The sequence below is a fragment of the Squalius cephalus genome (assembly GCF_949319135.1).
Source record: "Squalius cephalus genome assembly, chromosome: 18".
In the NCBI taxonomy this organism is placed as follows: Eukaryota; Metazoa; Chordata; class Actinopteri; order Cypriniformes; family Leuciscidae; genus Squalius; species Squalius cephalus.
The window spans coordinates 35018318-35042367 of record NC_137139.1 but is presented as its reverse complement, the minus strand read 5'-3'; the positions used below and the strand labels follow the sequence as shown (position 1 = coordinate 35042367).

At 40.9% G+C, this 24050-nt stretch overlaps 1 protein-coding gene across 11 annotated transcripts; it reads right to left on the bottom strand.

Moving 5' to 3' along the window:
- Positions 1–1280: 1280 nt before the first annotated feature.
- On the bottom strand, positions 1281–22148 carry lmnl3 (lamin L3). 11 transcript variants are annotated; one of them, XM_079848302.1, is made up of 14 exons: positions 18383–18734; positions 17671–18069; positions 16279–16435; positions 14962–15087; positions 11905–12075; positions 10702–10842; positions 10487–10612; positions 8684–8904; positions 7881–8103; positions 4802–4909; positions 4543–4659; positions 3874–3975; positions 2604–2659; positions 1281–1479 (listed from the first exon to the last, which is right to left on the bottom strand). In XM_079848302.1, exons 2-13 carry the CDS (start codon positions 18048–18050, stop codon positions 2621–2623), a joined length of 1911 nt encoding a protein of 636 aa, XP_079704428.1. In that variant the 5' UTR covers positions 18051–18069; positions 18383–18734; the 3' UTR covers positions 1281–1479; positions 2604–2620. The 11 variants fall into 11 exon arrangements, with proteins under 11 accessions (XP_079704428.1, XP_079704427.1, XP_079704424.1 ...); XM_079848301.1 differs by lacking the exons at positions 2604–2659; positions 18383–18734 and adding an exon at positions 22129–22148; XM_079848298.1 differs by lacking the exons at positions 10702–10842; positions 18383–18734 and adding an exon at positions 21427–21974.
- Between the last annotated feature and the right edge of the window lie 1902 nt (positions 22149–24050).

The window sequence follows — 24050 nt, the reverse complement described above, 5'->3', positions numbered from 1 at the left end:
AATGTTGCTGTTTGAGCATAAACAACATCTGCAAAGTTATGACGCTCAAAGTTCAAAGCAAAGGGAGATATTTTCTTTTAAAGAAGTTGCTTTTTAAGGACTACAACAAACGACTGACAGGAACTACACGACATTCCATTTCAAATCCAAAGCGTTTTGACTTCTGATGTTATTAGACTTCAGTCCACAAAGAGGTTCTAGTCTGAAGTCGATATAATGAAGCATCAGGAACATCATTAATCTCCAAAGAATCATATAAATCAACTCAAGAACCTCATGGACAGAAAGTCAAAAACCACTGAAGAACCTTGTACACCAGCACCATTTTAATGGGTTTATTATACCCAACAACAGAAAATCTGATTAAAACATCATTTTAAGACATCAAAAAATAGCTTATAAGCTAATAAAACTAGATTTCAGCTGTTGCTATGTGATTTTTAGGGTGTTCTGAGCAGTGGCTGTGTCAATGCTTCTGTGTTTTAGATGGTTGCCAGGGTGTTGCTGCAGTATATGGTTGCTATGGTGTTCTGGTTTGATGATATGCTGTTGCTATGTGTTTTTTAGGGTGTTCGGAGTGGTTGCCGGGTCATTGATATGGTGTTTTGGGTGGTTACCAGGGTGTTGCTACAGTATATGTTTGCTATGGTGTTCTGGTTAGTTGATAGGCTGTTGCTAAGTGCTAAGTGGTTATTAGTGTACGGAGCGGTTGCCAGGCCATTGCTATGATGTATCAGTTGGTTGCTAAGGTGTTGCCAGGGTGTTATGTAGTGCCTATGGTGTTCTGGTTGGATGATAGGCTGTTCCTATGTGGTTTTTAGGGTGTTCTTACCGGTTGTCGGGTCAATGCTATGGCATCAGGTGGTTGCCAAAGTGTTGCTATGGTGTTTTAGTTGATTGATAGGCTGTTGCTATGTGGTTTTTAGGGTGTTCTGACCGGTTGCTGGGTCATTTGGGTGGTTGCCAGGGTGTTGCTACGGTATATGGTTGATATGGTGTTCTGGTTGATTGATAGGCTGTTGCTATGTGGTTTTTAGGGTGTTCTGACCGGTTGCTGGGTCATTTGGGTGGTTGCCAGGGTGTTGCTACGGTATATGGTTGATATGGTGTTATGGTTGGTTGATAGGCTGTTGCTATGTGGTTTTATGGTGTTCTGAGCGGTTGCCGGGTCATTGCTATGGTGTTCCTGGTGGTTGCCAGGGTGTCGTTTTGTGGTTGCTATGGTGTTTGGAGAGGATATTTAAGGCATTTTAAGACATCAAAAAAATAAGCTTTAAACATGAATTTGCAAAAAGCATTTATTTTTAATTTATTATGATCTAACAATTATTTAAACTTTATTATTTGAATAAAATGAATCCAATTACAGCTCTTAACATTTATCAAATATGACAAGTGAGAGCGTCTTCAGATGTGTGGCGTCACACTCGATGAGAGTCACATGACTGCACAGCTGGCGTCCTGATTGTGTCTCAGACCCTGAAACAGACACAGATTGATCATTCACATGAGAATGTCTTTATAAACTCTCATGATTGACCCTACAAAGCTACTGCATCACATTTGACACGCAAAGGCCTCTAAATGATCAGCATGATTAAAAACTTGCTGAAAAAAAGAAAAAAAAAAACTACTACATGCCTTCTGTCATCTGATAGATAGTTTAGACTTAACAAGTAAACTAAGGTTGAGCGTAGATTTAAAACAGATGCCTGTTCAGTTTATTGGTTACCAGGGCATTGCTATGGTGTTCTGAGTGGGTGTCAGGTCATTGCTATTTGGTTGCCAGGGCGTTGCTATGTGGTGCTCTGAGTGGTTTCCATGTTGTTGCTAAGGTGTTTTGGTTGCTAGGGTGTTTTAATTAGTTGCCAGGGCATTGCTATGTTGTTCTGAGTGGGTGTCAGGTCATTGCTATTTGGTTGCCAGGGCGTTGCTATGTGGTGCTCTGAGCGGTTTCCATGTTGTTTCTAAGGTGTTTTGGTTGCTAGAGTGTTTTAATTGGTTGCCAGGGCATTGCTATGGTGTTCTGAGTGGGTGTCAGGTCATTGCTATTTGGTTGCTATAGTGATCTGGGTGGTTGCCAGGGTGTTGCTATGTGGTGCTCTGAGCGGTTTCCGGGTTGTTGCTATGGTGTTTTTTGGTTGCTAGGGTGTTTTGATTGGTTGCCAGGGCATTGTTATTGTTTTCTGAGTGGGTGTCAGGTTATTGCTATTTGGTTGCTATGGTGATCTGGGTGTTTGCCAGGGTGTTGTTGTCTGATTGATAGTTTAGACTTTAACAAATAAACTAAGGTTGAGCTTAGATAGAAAACAGATGCCTGTTCAGTTAATTTGTCCTGTAAATATGTAGAAATAAATTTCTGTGATAAAGGTACCAAACGAAAACAAGGAGTCGAAACGTGTCTCGGAAAAGCGAGAGTAATTCCTTGTCATACTGAACTAAAACTATGCATTTCATTAAAATGCAATCATGCATAAAAAAAAGAAAATTCACAGCTAAGCAAGCTCAAATCAAAATGTGTTACAATCATGATGATGATTAAACATGCAAAGCCACAGTTACTGCTAAAGCGAAGCACAAACGGTCGACTGGATCCATCTCACCTACAGACGCTTCTGGATCAGGAGAGGGAACAACATTTCTTTTTTCTTCTTTTAGGCTTTTACAAAACAGAGGTGAAGCAGAAACAAACAACAACAGATTTCAGATGTTGCTATGTGGTATTTAAAGTGTTCTGAGCGGTTGCTGGGTCATTGCTATGGTGTTTTGGGTGGTTGCCAGGGTGTTGCTATGTGGTTTCTATAGTGTTCTGAGTTTTATGTGGTTGCTATGATGTTCTGGTAGATTGATATGCTGTTGCCATGTGGTTTTTTAGAGTGTTCTGAGTGGTTGCCAAGTCTTTGCTGTGGTGTATTGGATGGTTGACAAGGTGTTGCTATGTGGTTTCTACTGTGTTCTGGTTGGTTGACAGGCTGTTGCCATGTGGTTTTAAGGGTGTTCCGAGTTGTTGCTGGGTCATTGCTAGTTGCTATGGTGATCTGGGTGGTTGCCAGGGTGTTGCTATGTGGTGCTCTGAGCGGTTTCCGGGTTGTTGTTATGGTGTTCTGAGTGGGTTTCAGGGCATTGCTATTTGGTTGCTATGGTGATCTGGGTGGTTGCTATAGTGATCTGGGTGGTTGCTAGAGTGTTGTCATGTGGTTTCTGAACTGTTGCTATGGTGTTTTGGTTGCTAGGGTGTTCTGATTTGTTGCCAGGGCATTTCTATGGTGTTCTGAGTGGGTGTCAGGTCATTGCTATTTGGTTTCCGGGTTGTTGCTATGGTGATTTGGTACTAGGGCATTCTGATTGGTTGCCAGGGCATTGCTGTGGTGTTCTGAGTGGCTGTCAGGTACATTGGTATTTGGTTGCTATGGTGATCTGGATGGTTGCCAGGGTGTTGCTATGTGGCGGATTCCTGAGCGGATTCCGGTTTGCTGCTATGGTGTATTGGTAGCTAGGGCGTTCTGATTGGTTGCCAGCGTTGACATGTAGTTTCTGTGGTGTTGATGGGGTCTAAGATGTTCAGGTCCTTCTTTCAATGTAAATCTGTTGCTCTGTTGCTCCAAAATGACTTGCATTGCATTAAAGTAAACATTTCATGAGTTCATGCATTGGCTGAGAACATGATGTTGGAGATGTGAGAGCCATCATCTACAGTTTGAGCTCCTCTTATTGAAAAATCAGAAAATCATATAGAAAGATGTCTGATATTACTGAACAATGATATGAGTGCGTATCAGACTGAAATCTATTCGATAATGTCAGACGACATTACATTTAGTCATTAATTACGACATTAAGCCGCTAGGTTTCACTAGAGCTCGACTGTTTTACCTGTCGGCGCAGGTGAATGTCGCGGGCCGTGATGTTTTCATCACAGTCTGGATCCTCGTCAGCTTTACCCTGAACACACACCAGACAATACTCCGCAGTCTCCTGCACACACACACACACACACACACACACGACCTCGTCAACACCACAACAGCAGCTGTCATTTAAACATTCATTTTCATATTGTCATACTTGAGAGGTGAGTATAACTGGAAACATATTCACTATAGTGAGACTTCCACAACACAAATCGCCACAATGTTGAATGATTTAGTCTCAATATAACAGTGGAAAAACAACTTAAAATACTCCGTCATTTATGAGTCATTTATGGTCATACAGATAAGAGCAAGACATCATTTGAGACTGTAAAGGGTCTGTTTTATTTACTCACTTAATTTTGATTAATTCCCCCAGAAAACAGGACATAATATCTTATGTAATTTTATTCATCTAGTAAATGCATCTTGATTTAAGAGTTTTTAGATATTTGGACTGGAAACGAGACAGAAACACTGAGTAAGAAAAGCATTTTTTGCAGTGTATGCACTGAACCGTGACGATTACATGTACCGTTACACCCCTACTGGCCGACGTATTTTGGTTTATCACAAGAAATCTCCATGACTGTGATATTCCCCGATACTCTCGGTGACGAGTGTGTCTCACCTCGTTCTGCGTGTTCATCAGCGAGACTCGGACGTCCCCGAACGGGCCCCACGACTCATGAGTCCTCAGGAGCAAATCACCCACAGGGGGATCCAGCCCAGCACCAGCAGCCCAGATCTACACACACACACACACACACAGACTTCAGCAGAGTCAGAGAGAGAAACCCTCAGCTCACACTCAGTGCATCACCGTGAGCATCTGTCCAGCGTTCAGCGCACACACACACACACACACACACACACAGCCTTGTGTTTACCGTGAGCATCTGTCCAGCGTTCAGAACACACGGCGAGGGGATCTGGAAGACGATGTCCTGCACGTCAGCTTCCCTCTTCCTCAACACCCAGCCTCCCAGAGCCTGATCCTGAAACACAATCACACACACACTGATCACACACACATACACACACACACTGATCCTCAACACCCAGCCTCCCAGAGCCTGATCCTGAAACACAATCACACACACACTGATCACACACACATACACACACACACACACTGATCCTCAACACCCAGCCTCCCAGAGCCTGATCCTGAAACACAATCACACACACACTGATCACACACACATACACACACACACACACTGATCCTCAACACCCAGCCTCCCAGAGCCTGATCCTGAAACACAATCACACACACACTGATCACACACACATACACACACACACTGATCCTCAACACCCAGCCTCCCAGAGCCTGATCCTGAAACACAATCACACACACACTGATCACACACACATACACACACACACACACACACTGATCCTCAACACCCAGCCTCCCAGAGCCTAATCCTGAAACACAATCACACACACACTGATCACACACACATACACACACACACACACACTGATCCTCAACACCCAGCCTCCCAGAGCCTGATCCTGAAACACAATCACACACACACACTGATCACACACACATACACACACACACACACTGATCCTCAACACCCAGCCTCCCAGAGCCTAATCCTGAAACACAATCACACACACACTGATCACACACACATACACACACACACACACACTGATCCTCAACACCCAGCCTCCCAGAGCCTGATCCTGAAACACAATCACACACACACACTGATCACACACACATACACACACACACACACTGATCCTCAACACCCAGCCTCCCAGAGCCTGATCCTGAAACACAATCACACACACACTGATCACACACACATACACACACACACACACTGATCCTCAACACCCAGCCTCCCAGAGCCTGATCCTGAAACACAATCACACACACACTGATCACACACACATACACACACACACACACACACACTGATCCTCAACACCCAGCCTCCCAGAGCCTGATCCTGAAACACAATCACACACACACACTGATCACACACACATACACACACACACACACACTGATCCTCAACACCCAGCCTCCCAGAGCCTGATCCTGAAACACAATCACACACACACTGATCACACACACATACACACACACACACACTGATCCTCAACACCCAGCCTCCCAGAGCCTGATCCTGAAACACAATCACACACACACTGATCACACACACATACACACACACACACACACTGATCCTCAACACCCAGCCTCCCAGAGCCTGATCCTGAAACACAATCACACACACACTGATCACACACACATACACACACACACACACACTGATCCTCAACACCCAGCCTCCCAGAGCCTGATCCTGAAACACAATCACACACACACTGATCACACACACACACACACACACACACTGATCCTCAACACCCAGCCTCCCAGAGCCTGATCCTGAAACACAATCACACACACACACTGATCACACACACATACACACACACACACACTGATCCTCAACACCCAGCCTCCCAGAGCCTGATCCTGAAACACAATCACACACACACTGATCACACACACATACACACACACACACACTGATCCTCAACACCCAGCCTCCCAGAGCCTGATCCTGAAACACAATCACACACACACTGATCACACACACACACACACACACACACTGATCCTCAATACCCAGCCTCCCAGAGCCTGATCCTGAAACACGTCCCACCGCAGGGTCTCCTCCTGAAACAGCTCCCGGGAAGGCGTCCAGGAGGCGTCCTCTCGATGTGGAGGAGCAGCGGCTCTACTCTGAGCTCCTCACCCTCTCTAACACCGTGTCCCGACTACACGAGATAAAAGCTTCTTCTCCATGTTGATCAGAGTGTGTGTCCTATCCAGCCGCGACGGCGACACGCGACGATTCTATTCTAGAAACGGTTTCTATTTTTCTGCGACGTCGCGCTGGAACAACAAACACAAAGTGTGGCGATGATAATCTCAGGGACTGTTTATGTGCTTTATTTAATGTTAAAAGTGTGTCATGTGACTCTGAATATCATTTAGTGCTCCAGCTTTGAGGCTGTAAAAGCAACAGTGGATAATTCACCTCAGATCCTGAAATTAAACAAATGGAAACAAGAACGTTCAAACTGTGAACAAACAAGTGTATTCTTTGACAAAGATTGTTCTAGTAACTCAGTAGCCTATGTGTTTGAATAATGTTTAAATGGTGTAAAATTTGTGAATTTGATTATGTAGATACTGATCCATTTTCTTGCGAGTGCCGTCAAGATTACTCTCTGGTGCTGCGAGACTCCGCCCACACGCTGTTCTGATTGGCTGACTCCACCCACACGCTGTTCTGATTGGCTGACTCCGCCCACACACTGTTCTGATAGGCTGACTCCGCCCACACACTGTTTTGATTGGCTGACTCCGCCCACAGTGTTCTGATTGGCAGACTCCGCCCCCACAATGTCCTGATTGGCTGACTCCGCCCACACACTGTCCTGATTGGCTGACTCTGCCCACACACTGTTCTGATTAGCTGACTCCACCCACACGCTGTTCTGATTGGCTGTGGGATTTGATTGATTTCAACGCATCTCGCAGTCGCGTCTAGTGTGGACAGACAAATTATTTGTCGCTGGAATCTTATCGCATCTCGTCTGGTTAGGACACGGTGTGAGGGATCGCCCAGCCACCCTGCGGAGAAAGCTCATTTCGGCTGCCTGTATCCGGGATCTTGTCCTTTCGGTCATGACCCAGAGCTCAGAGAGCAGGAACATAGATCGACCAGTAAATCAAGAGCTTCGCAATTTTTTATATTTTCAAAACATTAATAAAAACTATACACATTAAAAAGGGACAAAAAAAATTCTATCTAAAATAAATAAAAATGGAAAATATGAAGCTAAAACAAATGATTAGTGTATCAATGACACTGAAATAAACCCTGTGATATAGGCTAAGCCGCCTCTAAGAAACCCTGGTACCTTGTCGGAGGTGTTCTTGAGTTTGATGAAGCGCCCTTGCGGGTCGATCTCATCGATGGACACGTTCCCGCGAGAGGAGGAATGCTGGGAAAGCTTGTAGTTGGGCGAGAGACCTGAACTCGAGCCCTCGTGTTTGCGTTTCTTTCCCCAGCTCTTGCGCGCGGGTTGAGCTCGCGTCCGAGAGACGGTCGACGGCTGGATCGGACTCGGAGACAGATTCAGTCTGAGGAGGAAAACACAATCTAATAAAACCAATATGTGACCCTGGATCACAAAACCAAGTCTTAACATCAACCTGCAAAAGGGATAATGGATGAAAATTAGCCAGTGTTGGCTAAATCTGCCACATTTCACATTGTTATATACTATTAATGTGTACTGTCCCTGATTAAATAAATAAAAAATAAAAGTTGCACGGGTATATTTGTGGCATTGTATGGGTCAAACTTATCCATTTTTCTTTTATGCCAAAAATCATTAGGATATTAAGTAAAGATCATGTTCCAGTCAAAATGAAGTGAGTTGATGCTTTAAACAAGCTAAATGATCTGCCAATGGGGAGAAAAATAATGTTGTTTCTGTTTGAATTAACATTATTTTTCTGACCCCATTGGCAGATAATTTTGCTTTTTTTAAGCATCAACTCACTTCATTTTGATTAATTCCCCTGGAAAACAGGACATAATATCTTATATCATTTTACTCATCTAGTAAATGCATCTTGATTTAAGAATTTTTAGATATTTGGACTGGAAACAAGACAAAAATAAGAGCATTTTTTGCAGTGTAGGGGATAAGCTCACCGTTTCTCCTCGCCCTCCAGCATCTTGCGGTAAGCGTTGATCTCCATATCCAGCATGAGCTTGACGTCCAGCAGGTTCTGGTATTCCTCCAGTTGCTCCTGCATCTGCTGTCTCAGATCCGCCATCTCTTGATCCTTCTGAGAGAGCCGGTGCTGATTGGACTGTCTCTCGCGGTCCAGCATCTGCTCCAGCTCCTGAACACGAGCCTCCAGCGCAGAGTTCTGATACACACACATCATGGACATCCATATTATGCTCTATTACATCTTTCTTTAGTGCTGCTGTTTGAGCATGAAACGGCTCTTCAAAGTCCCTCCACGGTAAATCAGTCGCAATTTCGGCGCAGGCTTTGCAAACAGACTTTTACGATATGGACTCGACAGTAATGCCACAACATGCAAGTAAACTGTTAATTCTAATGCCTGATCTGTGACCAGTGATTTCTGATTTGTCATGATTCATGTTCCTCCTTCAAATTCACATTGTTTCTCTTAGTAGGACGAAAATAATCATCTTTTATGAATAATAGATGCACTTTCATGATGATAGATGCACTTTCATGAGGGATAGATGCACTTTCATGAGGGATAGATGCACTTTCATCATGGATAGATGCACTTTCATGAGGGATAGATGCACTTTTATCATGGATAGATGCACTTTTATCATGGATAGATGCACTTTTATCATGGATAGACGCACTTTCATGATGGATAGATGCACTTTCATGATGGATAGATGCACTTTTATGAGGGATAGATGCACTTTTATGAGGGATAGATGCACTTTTATGATGAAAGATGCACTTTTATCATGATAGATGCACTTTTATCATGGATAGATGCACTTTCATGATGGATAGATGCACTTTTATCATGGATAGATGCACTTTTATCATGGATAGATGCACTTTCATGATGGATAGATGCACTTTCATGATGGATAGATGCACTTATGAGGGATAGATGCACTTTCATGAGGGATAGATGCACTTTCATGAGGGATAGATGCATTTTCATGATGGATAGATGCACTTTCATGATGGATATATGCACTTTTATGAGGGATAGATGCACTTTTATGAGGGATAGATGCACTTTTATGAGGGATAGATGCATTTTCATGATGGATAGATGCACTTTTATGAGGGATAGATGCACTTTCATGATGGATAGATGCACTTTTATGAGGGATAGATGCACTTTTATGAGGGATAGATGCACTTTTATGAGGGATAGATGCATTTTCATGATGGATAGATGCACTTTTATGAGGGATATATGCACTTTTATGAGGGATATATGCACTTTTATGAGGGATAGATGCACTTTCATGATGGATAGATGCACTTTTATGATGGATAGATGCACTTTTATGAGGGATAGATGCACTTCCATGATGGATAGATGCACTTGTATCATGGATAAATGAACTTTTATGATGGATAGATGCACTTTTATGACGGACAGATGCACTTTTATGATGGATAGATGCACTTTTATCATGGATAAATGCACTTTTATGGACTTCAAAACAGAAATAGTCATTCACTGCCATTATAAAGCTTGGAAGAGCCAGGACATTTTTTTAATATAACTCAGTATGATTCGTCTGAAAGAAGAATGGCTAGGATGGCTTGAGGATGAGTAAATCATGGGCTAATTTTCATTTTTGGGAGAACTATCCCATTAAGTCCGAATGCAAGGTGTCCTTGATGAATGAAAGTATTAATTTCTTTTTTTTTCAAATCATACTAACCCCAAACTTTTGAATGGTAATGTAGCAAAACCTTTAAATCTCTACCTTTTTGTGCAGGTTGTTGATTTGCAGCGACTGAGACTCCAAACGCATTTTAGTTCCCGCCAGCTCTTCTCTCGTTGATGAAGCGAAGTCACTGTTTTTCACCGCCGTCTGCTTCGCGTTCTCCAACTGCAAGAGATAAACCCATAACACCATTACCGCAAACCAACGAGCACACAGAGAATGTTTCGCTCTCGAACACATGATTACTGAGGTACCATGAAAGACCGATGCGTTGAAATCAAGCGTTTCGTGTGTGTCCAGGTTACCGTCTCTTCCTTTCGCTCAAATCCCTGAACTACACTTCTCCTGCAGACTTCACTTCTCACTGCTGTAAAATCCTCACGCTGATTTACTGTCTTTAATGCATGAAAACACACTGATTTTTGTGCATTCTGAAATGCATTAATAAAGCAATAGTGGACACAAGTGTAAACCGGCTTCATCTACAGTCGGTTTTCTCGGTTTACAGTATCATAACTGAACACTACCAACATTTGAAGACTTGGGGAGATTTGTGTCTTTTCTATTCTGCCCAGGAAGGATGAAAAGCCTGTTTTTAATTCAGAGTTCATGTCTTGCTCTTGCAGTCTTCTACAGTTTCATTGGCTGTTGCTCAAAGCTGCTTTCTTGTTCGTCAAATACTGTATAATGTCCACAGCTGAAGAAATGTATTGCCATTACTGACTGGCAGCGTGTTTTAATAATTGTTTTACTAATTTATTTATAATTATTACTTGTATATAAAGAATATAAATGAATAAAATATGAAAAAATAATTTATAAATTACACACATATACATATCTATATATGTGCATATATATGAAGAGTTCAGATGCAAAAGCCTCTAAGTGCCATCTGAAATTTTCTTCTAGAATGATCATTTTTATCAAGCTCGTTTATTTAAGTTCAATAATTTCACTTTAATGGCGATTAATAGGTAATTTTCATTGCCATTTAAGTGAAATCACTGAACTTAAATATACGAGCTTCATAAAATGATCATTCTAGAAGAAAATTTCAGATGGCACTTAAAGGCTTTTGCATGTGAACTCTTCATATATACAAATGCTTTATAATTCTAGTATTTTTTATAAAAAAAATAAATAAATAAAAATAATTATATATATATATATATATATATATAAAACAATTTGTCATCTATGTAGTATTTATATATAAATTATAGGCTATGAATAAGATATTATATATATATAATTTGTAAATATATTTACATATTTTATATACATTACATATATTAATTTTACTCATATCAATTATTTATAAATATTACTTGTATAAGGAATATTAATAAATAAAATATATGAATGAAATACACTAGTTTTGCATGACCATTTTCTAAAAAAGTCAACAACAACAACAACAACTCTGGGCAGAGCAAACGTGCGGTGTGTTTTACCTTCGCAGCGAAGGTTTTCTCCAGCTCCTCTTTGTACTGCTGGATTTGAGCTTCATGTTCTTCTCGGAGCTGCTTCATGGCTTCAGCTAATTTACCTTCAAACTCCTTCTGTCTGCCGGTGTCGAGCTCCATCAACCGGCTCTCGTGACGACTGCGCATCTCACGCACCTCCTGAACACACACACACACACACACAGTGAGGTGATCGACATTACAACTGTTGAGAATGGGCAATTCCACGCAAAAATGTTGATTATTTGTTAGAAGACTATTTAAAAGAATAGTTACGAAAGTTAAGATTAATAAGTTAAAATGAATAAGTTAACATTAATACCGACAGTTAATACACAACACTAAGATTAACAGTTCATGTGTCAGATACATATGTGGTTAAAAACTATGTGTCATTATGATTTGTGAATTGACTTCATTCCCCAAGATGCATTGAGCAATGGTGAAAGTCACGTGATTCACGTGAAGGTTTGTTGATGGTTGGGGGGATTTGGCTACAGCCATCTTGTGAAGGATTTGCTGAACAAGCACACGCTGTATTTACTCTTGTTTTTTTTTCATTAAACGTCTAAATCGAAGCAACGTCTCGCTTTGTTATTCTTAGTTGCTAAGACGATAAATGTACAACAACAACCAACCTGGGGTGTGTTTCCTGTACAACGGTGTAACCAGAGTTGTGCGAAACTCATTAAAAGTAACTTGAGTTATGTAATCAGATTACTTTTTCAAGTAACTAGTAAAGTAACGTAATGCTTTTTCAAATAAGTAACGCAAGTTACTTCGTTTTCTCATTAACTGACAGCTCTACTGTCTCCATGTTGAGACAATCGAAGTGCAGAGGCGTGTGTGTGTGTGTAAACATGATGGTTATTGCAGTTCTAGACTAAATGTGAACATGCATTTACACATCTCACTTACACACACAAAAAAAAGATTCAATATTCCTCAAAATAAATGAAATCAGTGAACTAAACTAACTAAATATATTAAATAAAACATAATTTTTATGCATTAAATCTCACTTTATTGACCTTGCAATAAAGCAATAATACTTGCTTCTGGCCTTCGATGATTCAGTTAAACCATGAGCAAAAATGACTATAGATTTTTTTGTTTTTATTGGTAATGTAAGTGTTAAACTTTCTCCTGCATCCAGAACAGCAAGCCTAGCCGGAAAAAAAGTAAACGCAAAAGTAACGTAACTCACTGCGTCACTATCATAGTATGATGCGTCGTTGAAGGAATCAACTAGCGAGTCACGACTGTTTCCCGAAACCGGTGTTGCAACTTGGTCGTTAAACCACTTTGGTTAATGTTGTCACACAGATTTTGGAGTAATAACTACTTTTAATGAATCTGTTTGAGATCGAATTAACGATAAATGTTTCGCTATAAATTACGGACATGACATCTGAGGACTATTTCTAATTTTTCTCAGTTATTTTGCACACTTACACACTAGGGGCCCTATCTTGCACCCAGCGCAATTGACTTTGTACACCGACGCATGTATCATTCCTATTTTGCACCCGCGCAAAGCGCGTTTTTCCCTCCACAGAAGCACGTCGCTAAACTAGGGAATGAACTTGCGCTCCCTGGGCGGTTCAGCGCAAAAAAGGAGGCGTGTTCAGGCGCAAACGTTCCTTCATGCTATTTTGCAGGTTTAGAAAACAGTTGCGCCACTAACCAGGAAAAAATGGTTTAAAGTCAGTGGCGCGTTGCGCATGTTATTCATATGCTATTTTAAGGGCGCATGCTTGGCCATAATCAATGTAGCGTGTGCACAACGCGCATACACTTTGATTCTCTCATCTACACAGAAGCAGCAGTTTTCATTTTTGCAAATGATACATTATTACGATAGATAGATAGATAGATAGATAGACAATTTATTATAAAAGCATACATCTAGCTTACACATTTACCCAAATTATCATACACCTTTTTAACCAAAGTTAATTTGGGTGGGTTTCTCCATCCCCAACCTCCCTGACGAGAACGTCAGTCTCCTCGGCTGTGAACCGCTCCTGGCGCGCGTCTGGCAAATCCGCCGTTATAATAGGAATCCGCTTTAGAACAAGCGCGCCTGCTCTTAAAGGGAATGTGAGATGACGCTCTGATTGGTTTATTTCACGTTACGCCCAAACCACACCTATGAATAATGAAGCTACTTCAGACCAACCCATTTTAGATTTGCGCCTGGCGCAAGAGTCATTTATCCCGCCGGGAAAATAGCAACAGCGCCAAGACCCGCCCACAAAGTTACTTGCGCTTTGCGCTTTGACACTTGCGTTTCAGATCGTTAAAATAGGGCCCTAGAGCTCGTTCACACACGCGCACTCTTTTTGAGAAACGCACCCCTGAATAGTAACGAACACCAAATATATACAAAAAAACGGCTTGTCAGTCAGTCAATAAAATCTATCAATAGGCGCGTTTCCATTACAGATGTGCGCAAAACTTTTGAGATTTTTTCTAAATGTCGATAAAAACTATTGGCGAAATGACGGCGTTTCCATTAACCGACTACAACGACATTTTTTTCCTCTCGCGATAAGTCCTTCCAAAAAATCATACCGATGGATGTTACGTATATCGCAGCCACCGCACTAGACATTTTTAATCGAAGGCGTAAATCCAAGCATTAATGGCAAGGAAAGACCCTTCTACTCGTAAAAAGTGTTTCTCACTCAGATCTGCTCCGAGGTCTTGATTGTGGTGTTTCTTTGAGGTTTAAAATCCAGTATTCCTGTAATTCTTTTGTCTTTTATGAGTTTAATGAAGAACTCTGTCTCGTCCAAACATACCGCATCATCTACGTCAGGTGACCTGTGAACTGTTTCCATTGCAGTTTTTCTGAATTGCCTGAAAAACCCCTCATGTGAGCGTAAAGACTTTTTTTTGCGATAAATGGGAGTTTTTGTGAAATTGACGCGTTTCCATTGGGCATATTTTCAATTCGCAATTTCAATTTAGGTAATTTGAAGGGTAATGGAAACGCGGCTAATGAATGAAACATCAGTGTTTTTGATAACACAACAGAACCTGTTCGCTGAGATGCCTCTGGAAGTCCAGCTGCTCCTGCAGGGTTTGGATCTGGTTTTCAGCATCAACTCGACGCAGCATCTCAGAGTTCAACTGGGTCTTGACGTTCTGCAGCGCCGCTTCCAGCTGTAAGGCAGAAGAAACGTTTAAACTGACACTAATCGAGTTCAAGGTGTAGTAAGCGATTTCACTGTGGATATTTGAAATCAACCAAAACAGACATGCCCCGCCCCCAAAATCCACGAACACGCAATGCAAGAGTGGATAGAGTCTCTTTATCAAAACTGAAATGAAGCAAAATAATGCTTCAAAAGAAATGAAGTGAAGATAGTATTCCTCTTTTCTCTTTTGTAATGTCTCTCAGCCATTTCTCTTTCTACAGTCTTTCAAATCTCCCTCTTGCTCACTCTCTCTCCGCCCCATCATGAGTGGACACACCCCTTTCTTCTGATTGGCCCACTCTCTCTCCCCCCATCATGAGTGGACATGCCCCCTACAGCTGATTGGCTCTCTCTCCTCCCCCATCATGAGTGGACACTCCCCCTAATGCTGATTGGCTCACTCTCTCTCTCCCCCCATCATGAGTGGACACGCCCCCTACTGCTGATTGGCTCACTCTCTCTCCCCCCATCATGAGTGGACACGCCCCCTACTGCTGATTGGCTCACTCTCTCCTCCCTCATCATTAGAGGAAATGCCCCCTACTGCTGATTGGCTTACTCTCTCCTCCCTCATCATAAGAGAACACGCCCCCTACTGCTGATTGGCTCACTCTCTCCTCCCTCATCATAAGAGAACACGCCCCCTACTGCTGATTGGCTCACTTTCTCTTCCCCCATCATGAGTGGACACGCCCCCTACTGCTGATTGGCTCACTCTCTCCTCCCCCATCATGAGTGGACACGCCCCCTAATGCTGATTGACTCACTCTCTCTGCCCCCATCATGAGTGGACACGCCCCCTTCTGCTGTTTGTCTCACTCTCTCCTCCCCCATCATGAGTGGACACATCCCCTAATGCTGATTGGCTCACTCTCTCTGCCCCATCATGAGTGGACACGCCCCCTACTGCTGATTGGCTCACTCTCCCTCCTCCCCATAATGAGTGGACACGCCCCCTACAGCTGATTGGCTCACTCTCCCTCCTCCCCATAATGAGTGGACACGCCCCCTACTGCTGATTGGCTCACTCTCTCCTCCCTCATCAATAGAGGACACGCCCCTTCTGCTAATTGGTTCACTCTCCTCCCCCATCATGAGTGTAATACCCAAATACCTTCAGTCTTTCCCGTTAGTTTCATGCATGTTTTGTACTCACATTAGCCACCTGAGTCTTGAGATTGGAAATTTCATTCTCCAGTCTGCGGTTGGTGGCCAGTAAATTTGCATAATCCGCCTCTTTAGAGTTCAGCGCGGCTTCAAGATTCCTCCAGTGTCCGACAGCCGTGTTCAGTTCACACTCTTTCTTATTATTCCTGAGACACAAGAGAACACACTTTAGATTAGATTAGATTAAGGCGTGTTAACATTGACACCACAGTGTAAGACAAATCTGTGCATATTTAGCGCAAATACTCGTGAGTCATCATGATATATTAAATACAGTGTATTGTGCAGAATCTGCTCATATCTGCTTACTTGAACACACACGTCACTACACAACAAATAACGGCGCGCTTGTTCATTTGCATTGAAGCAATAGCTAAGATTAAAAAGCATTTGGTGAACAGAAAAGACTTATTTTCCAACATCCTACACGTTGCTGTATCGATCTGTCCACCTAAAACACATTATTGGTGATGAGGATGAAAGAGGAAGAGGAGATGCTGGACGACAGGGTTTTGTTTTAATAAGAAATTCATGAAATACAAATTTTATTTTATATAAGCTGTGACGTAGTTAATCTGGGTCATTTCTTTTCTTGTCTGGCTAGTAGAAGCTCTGAATGGCGAGTAACTTGAAAATTTAGTAGCCAAATTGGCCGGCAAGTGAAAAAGTTCATTGCAATCAAACCCTGATTATAAACCCCCCAACATTTTTTTTTGACAAGTGAGTCTATTTATATCTTGCTTAAGATATCAGCCATGGCTCATTTTATCAGTGGCCCCAATATTAAACAACAGACAACCAGTTGGTAAAAGTGTGTGAAGGTCAGTAAAAATAATAATAATATAAAATTTCACTATTTCTTAATCTTTCCCAGTTATAGCTTGTACTTATTCTGGATGATGCTTAAATTAGGGCTGTCAAATAGATTAATCACATCTAACATAAAAAAATGTGTTTACATAGTGTGTGTATATGTTCATATATTTTAAATAAATAAATACATAAAAAAAAATATATATATATATATGTCTGTCTGTCTGTCTGTGTCTGTGTGTGTGTGTGTGTGTGTGTGTGTGTGTGTGTGTGTGTGTGTGTGTGTGTGTGTGTGTGTGTGTCAGCACCTGGCAGTAAGTGTGTGGTGGGCCTCTTGTGTGTGTGTGTGTGTGTGTGTGTGTGTGTGTGTGTGTGTGTGTGTGTGTGTGTGTGTGAGACAGCACCTGGCAGTAAGTGTGTGATGGTCCTCCTGTGTGTGTGTGTGTGTGTGTGTGTGTGTGTGTGTGTGTGTGTGAGAGAGAGAGCACCTGGCAGTAAGTGTGTGATGGTCCTCCTGGGTGTGTGTGTGTGTGTGTGTGTGTGTGTGTGAGAGAGAGAGAGACAGCACCTGGCAGTAAGTGTGTGATGCTCCTCCTGTAACTGCGTGAACTCGATCTGAAGTCTCGCGCGCTCGTTCGCGATTACGTCAAGACTCTTGCGCGCGTCCGAGAGCTCGGTCTCGTACAGGCGGCGCACGTTCCCGATCTCCCTGCGCGCGCTCTCCTCCTTCTCCTCCAGCAGGATCTGCATGGATGACTTGTCATTCTCCAGCTGTCGGACCCGCTCGATGTAATTCGCGAGTCGGTCGTTCAAATGCCGCAAGTCCTCTTTCTCCTGCAGGCGCGTGATGCGCGTCGGGCTAATTGTAGACGGGGACGCGCCCGCGCCGCTCCGCCTGGACGCGCGCACCGTGGACGCGCGGCTCTCCATCGGGCTTGAGGTGATCATAATAACTGACGCACTTTCTCTAAAAACAACACACACAAAAAAAGGGCAAATTTGCTCAGAAAACACAGATTTCCTGACACAAACTCAGAGAAGTGGAATAAAACTGGCGTCATTCAAACACGTGTGTGTGTGTGTATATGTGTGTGTGACAGGACCTGGCAGTGAGTTTGTAATAACTGACGCACTTTCTCTAAAAAACAACAATAAACAGAACAGACTAAAAGCACAGACTTGCTCAGATAACCTGACACAAACTCAGAGAAGTGGAATAAACTGGCGTTTGACGCGTTGCACAGTCGCTCAAACACATGTGTGTGTAACGCAGGCGTTACCGGGGTGTGTGAAGTCCAAAAACACGGGATTTGCTGGTGTTTCTCTCAGACTAGACGCTCAGATGCGCTTCATTACGGTCAGCTGTGCAGTGCTGATGTCATATCGCAAGACCGGCCGCATTTAAAGGGAAAGATCCGATAAAAACAAACGCAGAAAACTCAAACCCAGAAGAAGAAGAAAAGGTGTTTGAAAAATATAATAATAATAATAATAATAACAACGAATATAAAAGAGCAAACGTGTTCAGATAACACAGATATCCTGACACAAACTCAGAAGTGGAATAAAACTTGCGTTTGACGCGTTGCGCACGCGCCACAGTCGCTCAAACGCGCGCGTGTGTGTGTGTGTGTGTTTAACGCACGCGTTACCGGGATGTGTGAAGTCCAAAAACACACTGGATTTCACTGAGGTTTGCAGCTGTTTCTCTCAGACTACACACTCCGTTTGCGCTTCATCACTGTCAGCTGTGCCGTGATGACGTCACGTCACAAGACCGGCCGCATTTAAAGTCAAGATCCGAATAAAAACAAACCCAGCAAAAGTATATCTTATTAATATTGTGGAACAAGCATCTAAATATGTGTTTATTAACTATAAGGCTCTAATTTAGTTTACTCAAGTATAATGACAGTGAAATTGTTCCTTTAAAGTGCCTTAAACTGTACGGTATTTGAAAATAAATTATTCATAAAATAAATAAATTTTGCCATACACTGTTTTTTTTTAATAAATGATATATATACACAGACACACACACACACATCTATATATAAATGAGCACCATAATAATTTTGCATTGATCGAATTTGAGTATATTGAAGATTTATTAAAATATATTTTCATTTTTTTTATTTAAAAATATCCACAAACTGTCATTAAAAAGACATATAATTCCAGCAAAGAATGCATTCATCAAAAATGTTATTTCTCATAATTTCATGTAAAATCAGCACACTTCAATGGACTTGTTTGGAAGATGCAACAGTCGAAAAACTAAGTAAAAACATTCATTTTCTCCGTAGGGAAATTTATTTTTAATGATAACTTATAAACTGTGAGCTACAAGGTCGTTAATCGAGGGTATTTGCTAATGTTGAATCCGTCAGCTCACATTACTTCAACTTAGTTTTTAAACAACCGTGTTTAACAAGCAGAATTCGTGGTGAAAAACTACATTACCCATGATGCTGTGCAGAAAACTCCACCAATCAGAGTAGAAACAAGCAAAACTTGCCAAAAGTTCTTGATAGCTCCGCCCACTCCCATGAAGCACTGCGAATGAGGTAATCTATCTCTATGCTCTCAAAATACTGAAATATTTATGTATATATGCATATTTTGCAATAAATTTAAAATGTTTTTTTTTTTATGTATAATTAACATTTATACAGTAGAGGCGTGTCCACTCATGATGGGGGAGGAGAGCCAATCAGAAGAAAGGGGTGTGTCAACTCATGATGGGGGAGGAGAGCCAATCAGAAGAAAGGGGTGTGTCAACTCATGATGGGGGAGGAGAGCCAATCAGAAGAAAGGGGTGTGTCAACTCATGATGGGGGAGGAGAGCCAATCAGAAGAAAGGGGCGTGTCCACTCATGATGGGGGAGGAGAGCCAATCAGAAGAAAGGGGTGTGTCAACTCATGATGGGGGAGGAGAGAGAGTGAGCCAATAAGAAGAAAGGGCTGTGTCCACTCATGATGGGGGAAGAGAAATGAGCCGATCAGAAGAAAGGGGTGTGTCAACTCATGATGGGGGAGGAGAGCCAATCAGAAGAAAGGGGTGTGTCAACTCATGATGGGGGAGGAGAGCCAATCAGAAGAAAGGGGTGTGTCAACTCATGATGGGGGAGGAGAGCCAATCAGAAGAAAGGGGTGTGTCCACCCATGATGGGGGAGGAGAGTGAGCCAATCAGCAGTAGGGGGTGTGTCCACTCATGATGGGGGAGGAGAGAGTGAGCCAATCAGCAGTAGGGGGCGTGTCCACTCATGATGGGGGAGGAGAGCGTGAGCCAATCAGCAGTAGGGGGTGTGTCCACTCATGATGGGGGAGGAGAGTGAGCCAATCAGCAGTAGGGGGCGTGTCCACTCATGATGGGGAGGAGGGAGAGTGAGCCAATCAGCAGTAGGGGGTGTGTCCACCCATGATGGGGAGGAGGGAGAGTGAGCCAATCAGTGGTAGGTGCATGTCCACCCATGATGGGGAGGAGGGAGAGTGAGCCAATCAGCGGTAGGGGGAGTGTCCACCCATGATGGGGAGGAGGGAGAGTGAGCCAATCAGCAGTAGGGGGTGTGTCCACCCATGATGGGGAGGAGGGAGAGTGAGCCAATCAGTGGTAGGGGCGTGTCCACCCATGATGGGGAGGAGGGAGAGTGAGCCAATCAGCGGTAGGGGGTGTGTCCAGAGGTAACACTTTACAATAAGGTTTCTTCTTTATTTATATATATATATATATTATTTAACATGAACTAACAATAATTCTAAAGCATTTATTAACAGTTTGCATTTACTACATTTACAAATACATTATTAAAATCAAAAGTTGTCTCCATTAACACTTGTTAATGCACTGTTAGCAAAGTAGACTTTTACTAATTATTAGGCTAATTAATAAATGCTTTAATGTTTAATTTTACATCACTCATTTTTAGTTTATGTTGTTATGTTAGTTTAATTTTGTCATAGAAGCCTAATTCTAGAAGACACAAATTCTAGTAAATTGTTGCCCATCTACTAAAAAAAAAAAAAAAAAATATATATATATATAATTATTTATCTTGTTGATAATAATAAAGAAATTCTCAGATTACAAAATTGTGTTAAAATGTTTCTAAATAATATAAGGTATTATATTTACAATAGATCATATAATATCGTTCATAATCATATTTACATTGAATATCTCAGAAATTAAACATTTTGAACAATGAGTATTTTACAGCGTTCGGCTCAAAACAGTGGGGAAAATAGTCATTAAAAAACCAAATGGAGAAAAACAAATAAGTTAATAACATAATGGATGTAAAAAGCACATTAAACACTCACCGGCTGTTAAAACTGTGAGTTCTTCTTCCTCAGTTTTTGTTCTAGCGGTATATTAGCGCCATCTGCTGTGCTGGTTGAGAAAACAAACAATTTGTTGTTCAAAATATAGCTAGGGCACTTCTTACTTCAAAGCAAATTATATTAATACATTTTAAGTATGACAGTAACGACACAGTGATATACGGTGAGAATATCGTTTAACAACAGATAACAATGCGGTTTTCGGTGGCGCAATTTTTTAGTCACGTCTGACACTATGGTCTGACAGGATTTTCTGAGGTTAATAAACTGTATTATTGATTATTAAAAAGTAATCAAAATAACGAGACAGACACTCTGAGAAAATGTCGTTTGATATAATATTCTGACAAGAAAGCGCGGTTTTCATTGGCGCCTTTTTCCAGTAACGTTTTTCTGAGGTAAACTGAATTAATGACTTTTAAAAACTCATCAAAATAACATATGAATAACGACAGTGACATTTTGAGTAAATATAGTTTGACAGCGGATATCTAACAAGAAAGCGCGTTTTTTTTTCCAGGAATTCTGACAGAATTTATTAAATCGTAATGACTTAAAAGGTAATAACATGACACTGATAAATTCTGAAACGTCTCATAAAACATGCTTTCAAATAAAGTTTCGAAAATGTTCACCATAGAGAAACTTTTAATAATATCATATAAAACTTTGAATACAGACCTTGGGCGCTGAGTCACGTGTTTAGTAACCAAAACACAAGTCACGTGTTTAATAACCAAATTCCCGATGAAGAACTTCACCTCCACTAATTATGGCTGGATATCGCCAATCTGTAAATTTGCTTTTACAAATAATGGCAACACAATCGAGTCAGTCTCCTTAAACTACTTGTAGGCTATATTTGCATTTTTTTAATCGTATTACAAATACATGACTGGAAGTCAACATTTGTATATTATATCATTGTTTTTTAGTAGATTGCAGTTTGTAATGTTTCATGGGATACATAATTTATTGAAATTATAATGGACACAGTCTCTTTCCAGCTTTTTAGTAGGCCTACTCAGAGCTTTTTTTGCTGAAGAATTTTAATGGAATTAACCTGGAAACATAGTTGGAACGAAAGCTACAGGAAAAGTGGATCATTTGCACACAATTAAGCATGACATTTAACAGTCTTCGAGAAAACATTAAGCCCTATTCGGAAGTATAGTGTTTTGTTAATTTTTAAATATATATACTGTATGTTTGTACAGATACTGTAAAATGAAATTTACTTTCAATATCAAACAATATCTTTATTCATTCATTCAAATTCTAAACAAAAAAAAATATATATATATATTATCAAAACAAAATGGTAGGCTACATATGAAGTACAGCACACACGCATGACTGCGACAACTTTAATTGTGGGAACATTAACAATAGAAATAGCCAATAGAAAGGAGGCATAAACTTAATATAGAATTCTTATTAAAATTGTGTCATAACAGAAGAAAACAATGGATTTCATTTGTAAAATGTAAAGCATTTCATTGTAAATAATTACAATATTGCAGTCTGACTTGTTTGCACAAAAACAGCTTTTTTCCTTTTTACTCAAATAACAGGTATAAGATATTCAGAATACAGCTTATTTAATAATATATATTAAATACAAAGTTTATGGCTGTTATTGTTCAATATATTTAATATTATAATGTTGGCTTACTCGGTATTGAGAAATTAGAATGACATAGTTACGCCAGTAGGTGGCGGCAAGAGACTGACTTTAAGAGCAAGTTTAAGAGCAACAAGACTTTATTATTATTAAAGTTCCCCTGTAGTTAATCATTTCATCCCTTAAAACTCATCATTGATCACACACACACACACATATATATATATATATATATATATAAAAATAAATGGTCATGGAAACATATTGAAGAATCTCAGGAATCTCAACCTGTGTGTTACTTTAAGAGAGCATCCATACATGTTCTTAATATGATTTAATGTTATTCATAAGTCTGAGCACTGAAACATTTGCAATTAAGATTATTCAATCTTTTTTATCATCATCCCTTCTCCTGCTTCTGCTCTTCCCAGGTGTTCTCAGATAGAAGACTTGTATCTTCGGCGTCCGGGATCGGATCCGATATATCGGATATTCCTGACGTGGAGATCCATCCGGGCACATATTCTTCAGTCCGTCATTCCTTTAAGTAAAGGTAGTTTGTGTTGAACACTGCAAGAACTGCTTTTCTTACTCAGTGTTTCTGTCTTGTTTCCAGTCTGAATATCAAAAAACTCTTAAATCAAGATGCATTTACTAGATGAGTGAAATTATATAAGATATTAAATCTTGTTTTCTGGAGGAATTAATCAAAATGAAGTGAGTTGATGCTTAAAACAAGCAAAATGATCTGCCAATGGGGAGAAAAATAATGTTGTTTCTGTGTGAATTAAGATTATTTTTCTGACCCCATTGGCAGATCATTTTGCTTGTTTTAAGCATCAACTCACATAATTTTGATTAATTCCTCCAGAAAACAAGACTTAATATCTTATATCATTTCACTCATCTAGTAAATGCATCTTGATTTAAGAAATATTTGATATTCAGACTGGAAACAAGACAGAAACACTGAGTAAGA

Excerpts from the sequence above, each read along its gene's own strand:
- lmnl3 (XM_079848301.1), bottom strand. The coding sequence starts at position 18,050 with ATGATCACCTCAAGCCCGATGGAGAGCCGCGCGTCCACGGTGCGCGCG. Across the intron at positions 8,905-10,486 it reads TCAACAACCTGCACAAAAAG|AACTCTGCGCTGGAGGCTCG; the intron begins GTAGAGATTTAA and ends TGTGTGTATCAG. Across the intron at positions 1,480-3,873 it reads ACATTCACCTGCGCCGACAG|GGTCTGAGACACAATCAGGA; the intron begins GTAAAACAGTCG and ends TGTCTGTTTCAG.